Source organism: Gossypium hirsutum, chromosome A13, assembly GCF_007990345.1.
Source record: "Gossypium hirsutum isolate 1008001.06 chromosome A13, Gossypium_hirsutum_v2.1, whole genome shotgun sequence".
Classification (NCBI taxonomy): domain Eukaryota; kingdom Viridiplantae; phylum Streptophyta; class Magnoliopsida; order Malvales; family Malvaceae; genus Gossypium; species Gossypium hirsutum.
In genome coordinates, this window is record NC_053436.1 from 94,021,217 (window position 1) to 94,037,923 (window position 16,707).

The following is a 16,707-nucleotide window of genomic DNA, read 5'->3' on the forward strand; positions in this document are numbered from 1 at the left end:
GTTATTTCATAACTATTTAAATTCAAAATTTCCACATAAAACTCTAACTTCAAACTCTTTTATAATTAGGTCCCAAACATTCACTTTCTATTCAATTCTTTCAATAAAATCAGAGTACAAAAAATTTAAAGCTCTAATTCCATGCCAAATCATCATATATTTCCAGCACTCATCCATAACAACTTCAAAAATTAGCCATGGAATAAAAAACATGATGATTTCAATGAGAAAGCAAGAATTAAACTTACATGAAGCTAGAGTATGAAAACTAGCTTGAACCCTCCTCCATGGCTGTTTTTCAGCTGATGAATATGAAGATAAATAAATAGAATTCTAGATATTCCAATTTAGTCCCATTTTTATTTAGCCCATTTTGGCAATTTTCCAATTTTGCCCTTATTTCACCCATTTCCTGATTTTTCTCAGCTATTGCTGCCCAAAATATCTCCTTTGAGCTTATTTCACTTTAGGTCCTTCCTCATTTGAAAATTGAGCTATTTAATCCTTTTAGCAACTTTTACATCTTTTTCAATTTAGTCCTTTTTATTTAATTAACCACCAAAACGTCAAAATTTTCTGACTAAATTTTATTACTACCTCACCAACACTCCATAAACATTTCTAAAAATATTTATGGCTCGATTTATGAAGTCGAGGTCTCGATACCTCATTCTCGACCCAATTTACCTAATTAATTCTTTTAAATCACCAAATTCACTAATTCAAAAATGCTTTTATATTCACATTTGACTCATAGGTATTAATTTATTAAATTTTCAACTCACTCATCGGATTTAGTGATCTCAAACCTCTATTCCTAATACCACTAAAAATTAGGCTGTTACAGATGGCATGCCATAGGATAAGAAAAGTTTAAGGAATTCTTCGACCTTGAGTCAATGAGGCACTAGGTACTAATTTGCTTCGGTTTAATCGATGAGACACTGGGTGTCAACTTATATAGCACTGGGTGTAGTTATTACTTCAGATTTATCGGATAAGGCACTGGATGCCAAACTGGCGTGTTGGTTGGATCTGCGTATCCGTCTAAGTCCGAATCGTGTTAATAGGGGAAATTAAATGATAAAATTTATGTGTTGATATTGAGATGACAAGGATGAGAAATGGAACATGAAATGACGAAATAGGTATGAATATTGAAATGAATTCATGTATTGAACAAAGAGATGAACCATGCTATTGCATGAGTTGAAATTATCAAATGCTATATGAAATGCCATTGCCATGTACTTGAACATTTGGAATCTAGTGGATGTGAATAAAAAATAAGCAAAATTATATTATTAAATCGAAACATATGTTCATAACATTACTTGTTGCATTCTTGCATTTTAATTACTCATATCAAGTTTAAATTGTTTGAATTATAAAAATACCATTAAGTTATACTCAGCGTACAGTTTTGTTTTCTATGCACAGGTTAACGGTTAGGTACCTTCAGTTTATCACTGACTCAACATCCAATGACGATCCCCAACTCAAGTGTGATGATGTTTTATTTTGTAATGGCATGTACCTAAGGGGTCTTTTGTTGATGTTATTTATGATGTGATGCTATTTTTGTTTTCTAATGAAATGATGGTTAATTCTTTATATATTTATTGTTATGGTTTGGGCAATGTTGGTATGATACTTAGCCTAATGTTTGGTATGTGTTTAGATTAAAATTTCGTAATTTAAGTAGTTGAAAGTTAGTTCAATTATGGAAAATTTGGTATGAATGGAAATTTTGAATGGTTGATGCTTTGTTGATATGTTTGAAGATATAAAATGTGGTACCAATTAAGGTACATTGGTTGGGCATATTAAATGATTGATTTAACATATTTTGAGCATGTTTAGTTGTGTTTTGAATAGGTTAAATGGTTGGTAATTGAGTTGCTTAGTATCCAAGTAAGCATGAAATGATAAACTTGAGTTTTAAGGTACATTTAGGTACACACGGCCTAGGATACGATCTGTCACATGGTCGTGTGTCACACACGGGCAACACATACAGGCGTGTGCCCTGAACATGTTGAAAAACAATATACGTGCAGTTTCCACACGGGCTGACACACGGTCGGCGACAAGACCGCGTGAGATTAATTCGAAAGGTACACGGCCCAGGGACATGAGAGTGTGAAATAACACACGGGCATGTGAAATAACACACGGATGTGTAGGATAGTCACACACCTATGTAAAAAGCCACATGGTCTGGCACATGGCTGTGTGACCCAAGTTAGTGTGTTACACGGGCAGAGACACGGGCTGAGACACAGTCGTGTGTCCCAACTTCGAAAGTCACATGGTTTGAAGTGTTCCACACGGTCGTGTAACCCCTGTTTCTAGATTTTTTTTGAAATTTTATTTAAACTTTTAGAATTGTTTCAAATTAGCCCCTGTCTATTTATAGGCTATTTTAGGGTCTTGTAGACTCGTATTAAGGTTTGTAAGATTTTTACTCTGATTTTGAATGAAATAGAAAACCTGAATTAGGTGAAGTAGGTCATTCTACTAATAGCATTGAATGTAGTAATAGTAGTAGTCGGAGTATGGTTCAATACTCTGATACTAGTAATTAGAATAGTCTTGTTATGTATCCAACCTCTAGCTTTCAAGAGGGGATAAATAGTGTTAAGAGTATAGACAGTGGAAGACCAAGTTTAGCACATTATTATGAAATTATTAGGTTGGCATGATTTGCCCCTGTATAATATATTGTTGTTAATAATTAGGTTACACCATTGCATGATGTTAATAAACGTTTTGATTGATTAGTAATGCCCATGACCCTAATCCGACGACGGAGAGGGGTTAGAGGTGTTACATTGGGATAGTTAAGGGGTGCTCGATAGACTATTCTTTTGACTTTATCTACTTAATTACTTCCTATGGTTGTCAACCCTAGGGTTTAATTGCACTTAACCCAATCCAACTAATTCCAAGTAAACCCTAAACCTTTAGCTAATCACTCTTAGTTTTGCTCATCAATATCCCTAGGTTTTTAGTTCATGACCATTCTAGATGCACAATTCCCTAACTGCATTTCAAACATTCAATTGAAAGCGAAAATAAAAAGAGGGAAAAGAGAAACTAAATCCATTGATGAATCGTTGAAGTGCGATCAAGAAAACCCGTGAGGAATATGTGGATGTTAAATTGATCAAAGCAGGAACAAAAATAAACTAGTAGAAATATTGAAGAACATAAAGATAAACTAAAATTGAATTGGAATTAAAGTTGAAGAGAAAAATCCCCCAAATAAAACCCTAATTTAAGAACAAGAAAATTAACTAAGGAATTGAAATCCCCTAATTAGGTCCTGAGCACTAATATTTATAGTCTTCCTGTTAAAAACCAAATTAGGTCAATTGGAGGCTACTAATCATGTTGATTTGTAGTGTACGGACGGAAAACACTTTTGATTGATAATTGAGTCTCGTCGGATTGGTGTCGCAACATGATATTTAAAATATAATATTAAAATAATTAAAAAATTAATATAAATTGGACTTAATCAGACTTTTAATGGACTTAAAAAATTAAAATTGTTTATGAATAAAAAACAGATAATAAAAGGAAGAAAATTTGTTATTAATGAAATAAAGAAGAGGCACTAATCCCATAATGAAAAGGAAATGAAGCATAAAACAAAAAAAAAATGTATTAGAGGAGCAGTAGAATATCAATTATCAACAATGAAATTCTTCCGACAATATGGACCAGTTATCTTGCGTCGCTCCATATTCTCATCAATTGGTCATTGCTTAACGATACATTTTCAAAAGAAAAGACGAAGAACTTTGGGTAAATTTTGGAAATTACCTTAAATACAATACCTAAACTAGTAAAGCAACAAAACACGAGTGGCACCATAGCAAAAACCTCAAGTAAACAAATAGAAACTCCAAAAAGGAATCGAACCGCCCTTCTAAAATCATTTCACCAACTCCTCAGTTAACGAAAGGCCCCCGAGATTCATAGATTTAGGAGGCTTTTAGCCTTTGAACCTCCTCTAACTATTGGGTCTTCTGCAAACCAAACCATGTCTGACCTAGACAGGCAAATAGAGCAGCTAAAGAAGTGTGAACCCTTGAAAGAATCCGAAGTGAAAGCTCTTTGTCTCAAGGCCATGGAAATCCTTGTTGAAGAGAGTAATGTTCAAAGGGTCGATGCCCCTGTAACTGTAAGTTTTTTACATGTTCTTAAAGTTGGGTTATATATATATATTGGTAGTTTGTTTTAGCCTATGGGTTTTTTGGGGGGTGTTTTGGTTTAGTGAAAGTAAAGGTTTCAGCTTTGTGTTTATTAGTTATAGAAGTTTATCTGATTGTTTTGGTTATTGGGATTTTTGCTTTTTCATTTTTATTCACATTTTAAGGCTTGGTGCTTATGGGTATGAATTATAATGTCTATTTGTATCCGGGTCAAGAAATGAGATGCGATTGACTAGGGTTTTGGAGGGGAGGAGAGTTGATTGAAGAAAATAGGCCTTTTTCTTCTACGGGACTAGAAGCTGGGAGGGGTTCTGTTAGAATGATTGGATTTGGTTAAAAGGAACCAAAGAAAAAAAAGTGTTTATCTATTGGAGAATTAAACAAGGGTGGAAGTCAAATGATGGAAGTAGGATTTAGGGTCCTTAAAGTTTGGCCAAGTTAGAAAATATATACGGTGGTGACGAGTTTTTATATCAATGGAACAGTACTTCTAGGGGCATTAGGTTGTTTTGACTCTCTTAAATGTAAATACTATCCTTTCCTTCCTCGTGAACTTTTGCAGGGTGTTTTGCCGGATTAATGTAAGTCTATGGTATACGATGTTTGTACATATGTACAATGGAGGATTAGGACATTGTTATTCGGGGAAAAGCTTGGGCTGGGAATATAGCTACCTGGAAATAGTTTATAGAAATTGTGAATCTGTTTTTAATCTGGATGCTAACCTTATGCATTCAGAAAACTTATATTACTATTGATTTTTTGCATAGATATGTGGTGATATCCACGGGCAGTTTTATGATATGAAAGAGCTTTTTAAAGTAGGAGGTGATTGCCCTAAGACAAATTATTTGTTTCTTGGAGATTTTGTTGACAGAGGGTTTTACTCCGTGGAAACCTTTCTCCTTCTATTGGCCTTGAAGGTAAACTATAGATCACCATGTTCTTTCAGAAAGGTTTGTTGAAATTTTCTTCATCTGATAATTTGAGTGTCATCAGGTCAGATATCCGGATCGCATAACACTCATTAGAGGGAACCATGAAAGCCGTCAGATCACACAGGTTCAACAATTTTATTTTGACCTCTGTATTAGATTATTGTGTTTTCAGAGTATTCAATTACTGCTATTTCTTGACAGGTATATGGATTCTATGACGAATGCCTGCGTAAATATGGCTCGGTGAATGTTTGGAGATATTGCACTGAAATCTTTGATTACTTAAGGTTTGCCTGTTTTTCCATTATTAGAATGTATAAATTATCAAGGACAGCTGCAGTTGCAAGGGGCAGTGATGTTTCAGTATTATCAAGTGGCAATATAGTTCCTTTTTATAGGATTGGTTTCATACTGTATCTTTGATGTCTTGTTATAAAATGATCAGTTTTGTGCCACTAAAGAATTATGGAGGGAGCTATTTAGTTGCTTATAAATAATCAGTTAAATCGAATTTAAAAAATTTTACTGTTCCATATTTGTTGTCTGGATTAAGTCCCTTTGGTTCTCAGCTTACAATGCCCTTTCTTTCGGTCCTTTTAAGTTACATGCTGCACAACCTATATTCTTTTTTGAATATGTATATTGTCTTTTTCTGATGATCTTTTATCTTGTCGATTATTGTATGCTAGTCTTTCAGCTCTTATCGAGAACAAAATCTTTAGCGTCCATGGTGGTCTCTCTCCTGCAATATCAACTTTGGATCAGGTCTAAGAAGCAATCTTGAATTATTTGGTAATTTTCTTCCAGAAGCTTTATGTTTGCAGTACTAATACAATCTCTTACAGATTCGAACAATTGATCGGAAGCAAGAAGTACCACATGATGGTGCCATGTGTGACCTGTTGTGGTCTGACCCTGAGGATATTGTTGATGGATGGGGTTTGAGTCCCCGTGGTGCTGGTTTCCTGTTTGGCGGCAGTGTTGTCACTTCGTTCAACCACACAAACAACATTGACTATATATGCCGTGCACATCAATTGGTTATGGAAGGATACAAATGGATGTTTAATAACCAGATAGTTACAGTCTGGTCCGCTCCCAATTACTGTTATAGGTAATTTATCAACTTGAGATTTCCATTTCCATTTCCATTATGCTGCAGCTTACAGGTTCTTTCATGTTGCACAGATGTGGTAATGTTGCTGCAATTCTCGAGCTGGATGAAAATCTTAACAAGCAGTTTCGCGTGTTTGACGCAGCACCTCAGGTTGGTACTAACTTGCAATTGATTCCAAATGCAAGAAAAAAGAAAAAAAGATAGCATAAAACTATTCAGAATTCTTTTTTGTTTTTGTCATGAAAGATGTTACAATCTGTGCCATATTACTGACCGCTGTAATAAGTGGTGTCTAATCAAAGTTTTTCTTCTCACTATGCTTGCACTGTTGGATAAGTAGATTAGTAGTATGGCTTACTGAAGTTCATTATCAATACAGGAATCAAGAGGTACTCCCGCCAAAAAGCCTGCTCCCGATTACTTTCTATGAAACAGATGTGAAGCCTTACCTTTTCTAGTTTATTACACTTAAATTGATCAACGAGAGGATTTCAGTCACTCGACGCATATGTTCCACCTATAGTGGCAGAATGATATTCAATGGATAGGCTGCTCGATGATTATCGAGAGTTGCACTTTCAGTTTGTAATTGTTGGGCTTGCCTTTGACGAATGTGTGCTTGTTGTAATTGTATTGTGTTAAGTAGCTGTTCTGTGCTACCGAGTCCACGGCATATTACGTTGTAATTTTAGTGCTGGAAGAGTAAGAGAGGGTAAGAGGGAGAAAGAGTAGAGACATTGATTCTGAAGCGAGAATTCGATTAGGAACAGTCGGAGAGTGAGTTGTTGCAACTATGATTCTTATATGAGAATTTCTCAATTTGGTTTTGTTTCACCAAATCTTTGGCCACATAAGCTTATTTGTTGAGCACTACCATGTTTCTTTGTTTCATATGTACAAGACCCTGGATGAATGTGCATCTTCTTTTTTCTCCATTTTTGTTATTCAGTCTGCCGATGATCAGTCAATTGGCATTTGAATTGCCATTCAGACTTGACTGGAATATCTAAAGAATACGTTGATGTTGTAGTTTCTGAATCTCTCCTAGAATTGGTGTATGTTTTCAATGGACAGTCTACCAAGTAACAATGGAGTGCGGTGTCCCTTCAGAACAAGCAACAGGCAATCTATTAATTCTGCACTCATACATAGACCTTATCACCATGGAAATATGAAATAACAAATTATCAAGAATGTTTGCTAGGAATAAATTGATGATTAGTTTAATATTGTAATTTGATTAAAAAACGTAATTGAAAAGGATTTTTTAAAAATAATTCTATGTTATCGCTTTACTGTTTTGCGAAGAATAAAGAACATATAAAATTTTATATTTAAACAATACCAATGGAAGGTTGGAGAGTTGATAAGAAAGTTTGGCGGCGGGATGATGATCCACTTGACGTCGGAGATGAGCCATTTGATGTACCGGTGATCAAGATGTAAGAATACAACTTGTATTAGTAAGTAATCTAAATAGTTTATAGCCTAAATAATTAAAATTAAGAAACTTAATTCAAGAGGCTATTATATTATTTATCAAGTCTAAGTGGGAGGATAGTTTATCTTGAGTATTGAAACGGATGATTCCTAGAAAGATAGAGTATATGTGATTATCTAAACTGACAATACATTATATAGGACCCAAATTGAATTTACCCTAAATTCGTTTATGAATTTATTTAGTTGTGACATTCATAGCGTGACTTACATTAATCCTGAGTAAGTAACTGACTATTACATTAATCCTGAGTAAGTAACTGACTATGTATGTGTAACTTGTATACTTTAATATATTGAAAGTCAGAGTTCAATTGGTAATAAAATCGAAAGTTGGTATGTTGGGTATACGATGTATGTATGACATAACTTTACTTACAACAGTGAAACTCATAGCTCGATAAAGGATGAATAATATACTTTCATTGGCATTGCATGGGGCCATGAGTCATTTGTTTAAGACGAATGATTTTATTACTATGTGTTAATAATAGATTTTTTCACAAAAGGGAAGATGTAATAGTTATCATTAGATAAAACAAGATCATATAAGGTGAACTAATCTAACCCAAAGAGATAAGTATCCTATGAGGGCAACACAATTATGACGAAATCATTGGACAAGCATATCATAAATTGCTTTGTAATGGTATATAATAAATGAGAGTTCAGTTATGATACTTTTAGTGAATTAATTTCATGACTAAATAATGTTGTAATTAAAAGACGAGGAATCAGAACTTAAATACAAATTATTTGAGCCCTAAAGCAAATATGTCCAATCGGTTTTTCGACTAGCTCAACACAACCCTTTACAGATTGCATTTGAATTGATTTGTTGAATGAATGAAAATGACGAATAAAAAATTAAGTTACATGTATCACTATTCATAATGAATGCATTTTCTCACATGAACCAAGAGATGACTTAGTAATTAATTTAAATTATTATTTAATTGATTGTAATTAAATAACTGAAGTTCAAAGTGAAAATTAAATTAAGTAGTCATTATAGTTTTACAGAATAAGATAATTAAATTTATTTTCTTTGCTAAGCTTTAAATTTATTTTAATTTTCAGTTTTATGAAAATCTCCGATCATATTTACTTTACTTATTTTTTTATTTATTTAAGAAATGAAATTATTAACCATCCTTGTAAATATAACCCTATTCACCACAGTGATTCGCCTTCCTAAACTCAAATCATACCACATGCTAATCTTGATTAAAATGTCTAAAGAGAACAAACACCAGACAATAAGACCACTTTGTTTCTTTGTGGGTTAGCTACATGATTCTTGGCGTCTAATTGGAGAGATCATAGTAATATGCCACAAACGTTGGAGAACTATATAAAAGCTGGAACAAGGAGTTGAGTGGGAATATTTTTGATCGGAAGAAAAAAAATTATATCAAGCTAACGAGCCCTACACAATTTTAAATCTAGTAAATGAAAAAAGTAAAAATCGAGCTTAGAGAGGAACTCGAGTAGATTGAGTTATGAACAGCTATTGTGGCAATAAAAGGCTAGATGTGAATGGTTAATAAACTACAATAGTAGATATTATCATGGGTTGAGTCACTTGTTTAGATTTTATAGTTTATTTAAAAAGTGTGAGGGTTTGAGTAAAAATGTAGGTTGGAAAAATAGGCTTAGACAAAAAAAATAATGGCTGTTTTCTAAACGGGCCGAGCCTTGGATAAGATTTTTTTGGCCCAGGTTTGGCCTGACCTGACCCGACCCGAATTTGTAGTTTTGCTATTGCTTTTTTGTTGTTTCGTTGTTATTTTGCTACAATTTTGTTGCTATTTTACTATTATTTTATTGTTATTGTTTGAATATTATATAACTTTTATTTTATTATTAATTTTGTTACTATTTTAGAGGCATATGCTTGCTAAATTGTAATTATTTTAGTGTTATTTAAATATAAAATTTTTTTAATGTATTTTTAATTTGTTGAGAAATATTTATTTTAATATTTTTAGTGTATTAGATGTATTATATTTTTAAAATTTTTTTTATATAAAAAATAATCTAAAAAGAATTAATACGGGCGGGCCAAGTTGGGCTCAAATTTAGCATTTTTAATATGAGTCAGGCTTTGACAGAATTTTAGACTCATTTTTTTGGTCGAATCTAAAAAAATGGGCATAAAATTTCACATCGGTCTTACCCTAACTTGGCTCATAATCAAGTTTGCACTAATGCTACCTTTGGTAGGAGTAATCATTTTTTACATATGAGTTGGTAATAAACTAATTCAATTGGTGATATTTAGCCACTCCCGTAACTTATTTTAGTAAAGAGAAAAAAAATTTGGTTTATTTTTTTATAAAAGTTTTTGCTTATCTTTCTAATTTCAAGTTTAAATTTGTACTAACTATTGTAACATATGTAATGAATAAACTTTTTCCTTATAACGAAGCATAAATATTATCGACTAGAATGAGAGATAATAGAATTGAGGTGTTGAATGAAAACTGGTACTTTGGTAAGGAGTGACTCAAACAGAAACCTATGAACTTTTTTACCAAGCTATATATAGGTGAGGGGATAATTTATGGAAATTTTACTATAAAAGGCAAGTTCCCGAAACTATCCAATGAATTTGTCATTTTACTATGTTCTAATATCATCAATGAGGAGTTCTCTCTTCAAAGCTCTTAGAAAGGACAAAGTCTTTTAATAGTATTGTCACTATTTTAATCACAGAAATTAATGACCCAATATTTGTAGCACATGAGGTTATTCATACTATACATATATGTACATGAATAACTATTAAATTAGATCAAAAAAAAAACCTATAACAAAATCCAATGAGATTTTGTTAAAAATTCTATCAAGTGCAAGTATTTAGAAGAAAATGATTGACCTTATTATGCATTCGAAATGCAAATTGTATGGAATGAAGGGATGATTGGGGTCTTCAAACCGTCGGGAGCAATTTGACAAGAAGATCCTTCTTCATTTGTGGGTATGGAAAGGCTAGTTTATTGTATTAACCAAGACGTTGAGAACAAGAGATAGATCAAGCTTTCAAACAGAAGGTCGAATATCTCGCATATTTTTTGTATAATCTTTTTTCTATTTTTTTTTTTAGAAAACATTAAGAATGGTATCACATAGGTTATCAGTGTAAAGCTAGGATTATAAACACTACAGTATCTTGGTTGATATATTGGAGTTCTTTTATTTTATAGAAGAGTTCAAAATGAAATTTTTCGATTTGTTATTGATAAGTATACTTATGTCTTAATGTATGATTTCTCGAAAATTATCTATACCAGAGTGATAATACAAAATAATTTAAAATTACTACTCATTCTTGAATGTAAATGTTTCAAAATTGAGAAGCTTGTCGGGGAGTCCTACGATTGAGAAGCAAAAGCCAGCTCTTAGCGGATGGAATTAAGGTTGCATGCTGATAGACAATGGTGGTCTCAAACTGAGACAAGTAAGGGACCAAAACTTATCATTGTTCAAACTGGGCTTCCAATTAATATCGAATCAATTTGCTTATTGGGTCAACGTCTTGAGATTGGAGTTCAAAGTTGATTATCTTAGTCGAGAAAGTATTGAACGATCAAATTGTTCCTATACCGCTCTATCTCAAAAGTTCGGAAAGAATTAAAAACAAACATACGTTGGTCCTTGGGAGATAGTGGCTCAGTTCGGTTTTGCTTGGACACATGGCTCCTTGACTTGGACTCACTATGGCAGCATCGAATTGATCATGATGGGGTACAGATGAAATGGGTAATTGGAAGTGGCTATTTGTTTGCTACCTTCAACGATTGTATTAAAAATTGCTGGCACTTGCCCACCAATGTCTGACCGATCCATATTGCGATGGTCAACATTTGGCCAACTTTCAGTCTCGGATGCTTATAGGCACTACACACAAGAAAAATGGAATCCAAAAGATGAAGCATGGAAAATCATTTGGAGATATAAAGGTCTGCAACGAGTTCATTGTTGTTCCAATAGGGTCGGAAGCGTGTAAATTATTGTACTAAAAAATCACACAAAGTTCAATTCCCAGGGAAGAGAGGTGGATCACATGGATCTCTTAAATACCAAGTCTTTCCTTAGACAGAATATCCCTTCTATAGTAATTTAATAGCACAATTAAATACTACTATTATACCCTCAAATATTGAAAGAAAAATAAGACAAGAAAGAACACAAGAGATTTAACGAGGTTCGGTAAATTATACCTACGTCCTCGGGCACTAACACCAGATGATAACTTTACTATCTCCAAAGTATTACAAACAAATAGAATTCCTTAAGAATTCTCAAATGGGAGAAGAGAGAAAACTAAGAGAGAAAGATTGGTTGGGATGAATTGAAATGAGAAATGAGAAGGCCTATTTATAGTTGAGGTTTAAGGACTAAACAATAAATAGCCCATTATCTCAAGGACCAAAAAAAAATTATCCCATGCCACTTTTTCAAAGTCAACTTTAGGGTGCTAAACTTGCACCACTTTGTATTGTTTGCCATTAATGTTGTCTCCCATTAATGTTAACAATCTCCACCTTGAAGATTTGATTAGGATAATCACATCTTCACACACTTCCTTCAACTCCCCAAATTCGATAAAGCTATCTTTTGTAGTGCCTACAAATGCACTCTCGAGCGCCATACACCTGAAGGTGCTCAAATTCTCAGGATGTTAATCAAGTTCAAACAATGATTAAACTTGATTGTTGTTACCACCTTGGTCATCATATCTGCGGGATTATCTGCTGTCGGAATCTTCTGAAGTAGAATTTTTCCTTTTTCAAAGACTTCCCGCACAAAGTGATATCTTACGTCGATATGCTTGGTTCTTGAATGATAGACTTGATTTTTCGCTAAATGAATAGCGCTCTGACTGTCACAATATAAACTTATGTGACTTTGAACAACTCCTAAGTCTTTCAACAATCCATTAAGCCAAATAGCCTCCTTAACAGCTTCTGTAACTGCCATATATTCTGCCTCTGTAGTAGACACAGCTACTGTAGACTGTAAGGTAGACTTCCAACTCACTGGGGCTTTCGCAAGAGTAAACAGATACCCCGTAGTTGAACGACGTTTATCTAAATCACCAGCAAAGTCGGAATCAACATATCCAACTACAAACTGACCAAGTGCTTCATCCTGTTCAAAAATTAAACCAACATCTACAGTTTTTCGAAGATACCGTAGAATCCATTTCACAGCTTGCCAATGTCCTTTTCCAGGATCATGCATATACCTGCTCACAACTCCAACAGCTTGTGAAATGTCAGGCCTCGTACACACCATCGCATACATCAAACTCCCAACTGCATTAGCATATGGGACTTTCGCCATATATTCTCTTTCTTCTTCAGTTTTCGGAGATAATTGAGCACTAAGTTTCAAATGAGAAGCAAGTGGGGTACTTACATGTTTTGTGTTTTCATTTACACCAAAACATTGTAATACCTTTTTCAGATATTGCTTCTGATTTAAACAGAGCTTGCCTCTCAGTCTATCTCTACTTATCTCCATACCGAGAATCTTCTTGGCCTCACCTAGATCTTTCATCTCGAACTCTTGATTCAACTGAGCCTTCAGCTTATCTATCTCATTTTGGCTCTTCGAAGCGATTAACATATCATCAACATACAAGAGTAGATAAATGAAAGATCCGTCATGCAGCTTCTGCAAATATACACAATTGTCATATTTGCTTTTTGTGTACTTCTGCCTTCTCATAAAGCTATCAAATCGCTTGTACCACTGCCTCGGGGATTGCTTCAATCCATATAGCGATTTGTTCAGCTTACAAACCCAATTTCTACCACCAGCATCTGTGTATCCTTCGGGCTGAGTCATATAGATCTCCTCTTCTAACTCACCATGCAAGAAAGCTGTCTTAACATCAAGTTGAGCTAGCTCCAAATTCAACTGTGCTACCAAGGCCAACAAAATTCTAATGGAGGAATGCTTCACAACAGGGGAAAATACATCATTGTAGTCAATTCCCTCCTTCTGAGCGTAGCCTTTAGCTACCAATCTTGCCTTGTAGCGAATATCCTTCTTGCTAGGAGATCCATCTTTCTTTGCGAATACCCACTTGCATCCGATTGCCCTTTTACCTTTTGGTAATTGCGCCAACTCCCAAGTATTGTTCTTCCGGAGAGACTGCATTTCTTCATCCATGGCGCTTTTCCATTTATCACTTTCTAAGCTTTGCATTGCTTCTTGATAAGTGATAGGAATATCATCAACAACGGGAAGGGCGTAGGCCACCATATCAGTAAATCGAACAGGTTTACGAATTTCTCTCCGTGGCCTTGCAACTGCAACTGGTTCTGGTGTACTTAGTGGTTCTTGGGTCAGAACCTCTTCAACCTCTAATTCCTCCATTGTGGCTGGAGAATTAGACTTATTAACTGGGCAAATCCCCATCTGCTCAAACTCCACCTGTTTTGGAGTACATTCCACCTGCTGTGGAGTATTGCTCGTCTGAATATCTTTATCTGCTACCTTTTTCAATGTGGCAGATTCATCAAAGGTAACATCTCTGCTACAGATCATTTTCTTTGTGCTTAAGCACCAAAGTCGAAATCCCTTCACTCCAGAAGTGATTCCCATAAAGAGAGCTTTCTTTGCCCTCGGATCTAACTTTGACTCCTTCACATGGTAATATGCAGTGGTTCCAAACACATGTAAGGAATCATAATCTGTAGCCGGTTTTCCAGACCATACCTCCATAGGAGTTTTTCTTTCTAATGCAGATGATGGCAAACGATTAACAAGATGGCCAGCGTATGTCACAGCCTCAGCCCAAAATTGCTTGCCCAACCCAGCATTGGACTACATACATCGAACTTTCTCCAGCAATGTTCGATTCATACGCTCTGCCACTCCATTCTGTTGTGGTGTATCCCTAACTGTGAAGTGTCGAACAATACCATACTCTTGGCACACATCGAAGAACGGATCACTTTTATATTCCCCTCCATTGTCCGTCCTAAGACGCTTGATTTTCTTGCTAGTCTGGTTTTCGATCATAGTTTTCCATTTAAGAAAAACTCCAAGCACTTCATCTTTAGTTTTCATGGTATACACCCAAACTCTTCTGGAAAAGTCATCAACAAAAGTAACAAAGTAGTGTTTTCCTCCCAACGAAGGTGTTTTGGAAGGCCCCCACACATCTGAGTGAATATATTCCAAAATACCTTTTGTATTATGGATAGCAGTGCCGAATTTCACTCTCTTTTGCTTTCCCAGAACACAGTGCTCACAAAATTTTAATTTGCAAGCCTTTGCACCTTTCAACAATCCTTGCTTTGCCAAAATTTGCAAGGATTTTTCGCTGGCATGTCCCAACTTCATATGCCACAACTGCATTGAGTCCAAGTCTTTGTTACCGGAAGCTGCAGCGACTGCTCCAATAACTGTACTACCTTGGTAGTAATACAAGTTATTTTTCCTGATGCCCTTCAATATCACAAGTGCGCCAGATGTCACTTTCAAAACCCCATCTCTCATAGTAACAACTGAACCATTGGATTCCAAGGCTCCCAATGAGATGAGATTTTTCTTCAAACTGGGCACGTACCGAACCTCAGTCAGAACTCTGGTTGATCCATCTTTATTCTTTAATTGGATTGAACCTATCCCAACAGTTTTACAAGCATTGTCATTGCCCATATAAACAACTCCTCCATTTAGTTCTACTAAATCAGAGAACCACTCCCGGTTAGGGGACATATGATAGGTACAACCCGAATCCAATATCCACTCATCTGAATGGAACGACGACGATGATGCAACCAGTGATAGTTCAGAGTCACTAGTATCATGCTTAGCAACACAAGCATCTACAGCAGCTTTTCCCTTATTCTTCAGCTTTGGACAATTTTTCTTCCAGTGGCCTTTCTCATGACAAAAAGCACATTCATCTTTCCCGAGTCTGGACTTTGACTTTGATCTCCCCTTTTGAGTTTTCTTCCGAGTGTATGAACGACCTCGGACTACTAAAGCTTCTGTATCTCTGATTGAGTTTTTCTGTTTGTCCTTCTTTCTCTGTTCATAACTGTATAAGGCCGCACAGACTTCGCTCAGAGATATATCACTCCTGCCATGAAGTAGAGTAGTTTCTAGGAACTCAAACTCCTCAGGAAGTGACCCCAATAGCATCAAAGCCAAATCTTCATCTTTGAATGTCTCATCCATATTCAGCAAATCAGTGACTAACTGATTAAATTTGGTGATGTGATCATTCATTGTGGTACTTGGGACGTATGTGAAGCGAAACAGTCTTTTCTTCAAGTGGAGCTTATTTTGACTGTTTTTCTTCAAAAAATTTTCTTCAAGTGCCACCCACAACTTATTTGCAGAAGTCTCCTTTGAAAAAGCATACCTCTGCTCTCGAGAAAGGCATGATCGAATTGTGCTACATGCCAACCGATTGATCGCCTTCCAATCTTTCTCCTGTACATCATCTGGTTTCTCTTCATCAATGGCAATGTCTAGACCCTGCTGAAAAAGGGCATCTAGAACCTCACTTTGCCACATACCAAAATGGCCCGTGCCATCAAAGATCTCCACGGCCAATCTTGCATTTGCAATTGTCGGTCTTGTCCACATGGACGATGTTGAAGCTCCTACACCGACCGTTTTCTCCATAATCTTTCAATATACCTAAGGAAATCTTTTCTGATGTGGAAGATCAGTTCAAACTGCAACCACAGAGCATACTACGATTAACCTTCGGCTCTTGATACCACTTGTTGTTCCAATAGGGTCGGAAGCGTGTAAATTATTGTACTAAAAAATCACACAAAGTTCAATTCCCAGGGAAGAGAGGTGGATCACATGGATCTCTTAAATACCAAGTCTTTCCTTAGACAGAATATCCCTTCTATAGTAATTTAATAGCACAATTAAATACTAC

At 35.3% G+C, this 16,707-nt stretch overlaps 1 protein-coding gene across 1 annotated transcript; it reads left to right on the top strand.

Annotated features, from left to right (window-relative positions):
- The first annotated feature begins 3,865 nt into the window (after positions 1–3,865).
- LOC107895216 (serine/threonine-protein phosphatase PP-X isozyme 2) lies at positions 3,866–7,112 on the top strand. Its single transcript, XM_016820482.2, has 8 exons — positions 3,866–4,192; positions 4,994–5,146; positions 5,223–5,285; positions 5,363–5,448; positions 5,851–5,926; positions 6,007–6,275; positions 6,350–6,428; positions 6,658–7,112. The coding sequence occupies exons 1-8, from the start codon at positions 4,052–4,054 to the stop codon at positions 6,706–6,708; spliced, it is 918 nt and encodes a 305-aa protein (XP_016675971.1). The 5' UTR covers positions 3,866–4,051; the 3' UTR covers positions 6,709–7,112.
- The last annotated feature ends 9,595 nt before the right edge of the window (positions 7,113–16,707 follow it).

Bases quoted from the DNA above. Each gene is read 5' to 3' on its own strand.
- LOC107895216 (XM_016820482.2), top strand. From the start codon at position 4,052: ATGTCTGACCTAGACAGGCAAATAGAGCAGCTAAAGAAGTGTGAACCC. The intron at 5,147-5,222 runs GTAAACTATAGA...GAGTGTCATCAG, and splicing joins TCCTTCTATTGGCCTTGAAG to GTCAGATATCCGGATCGCAT. The intron at 6,276-6,349 runs GTAATTTATCAA...CATGTTGCACAG, and splicing joins GCTCCCAATTACTGTTATAG to ATGTGGTAATGTTGCTGCAA.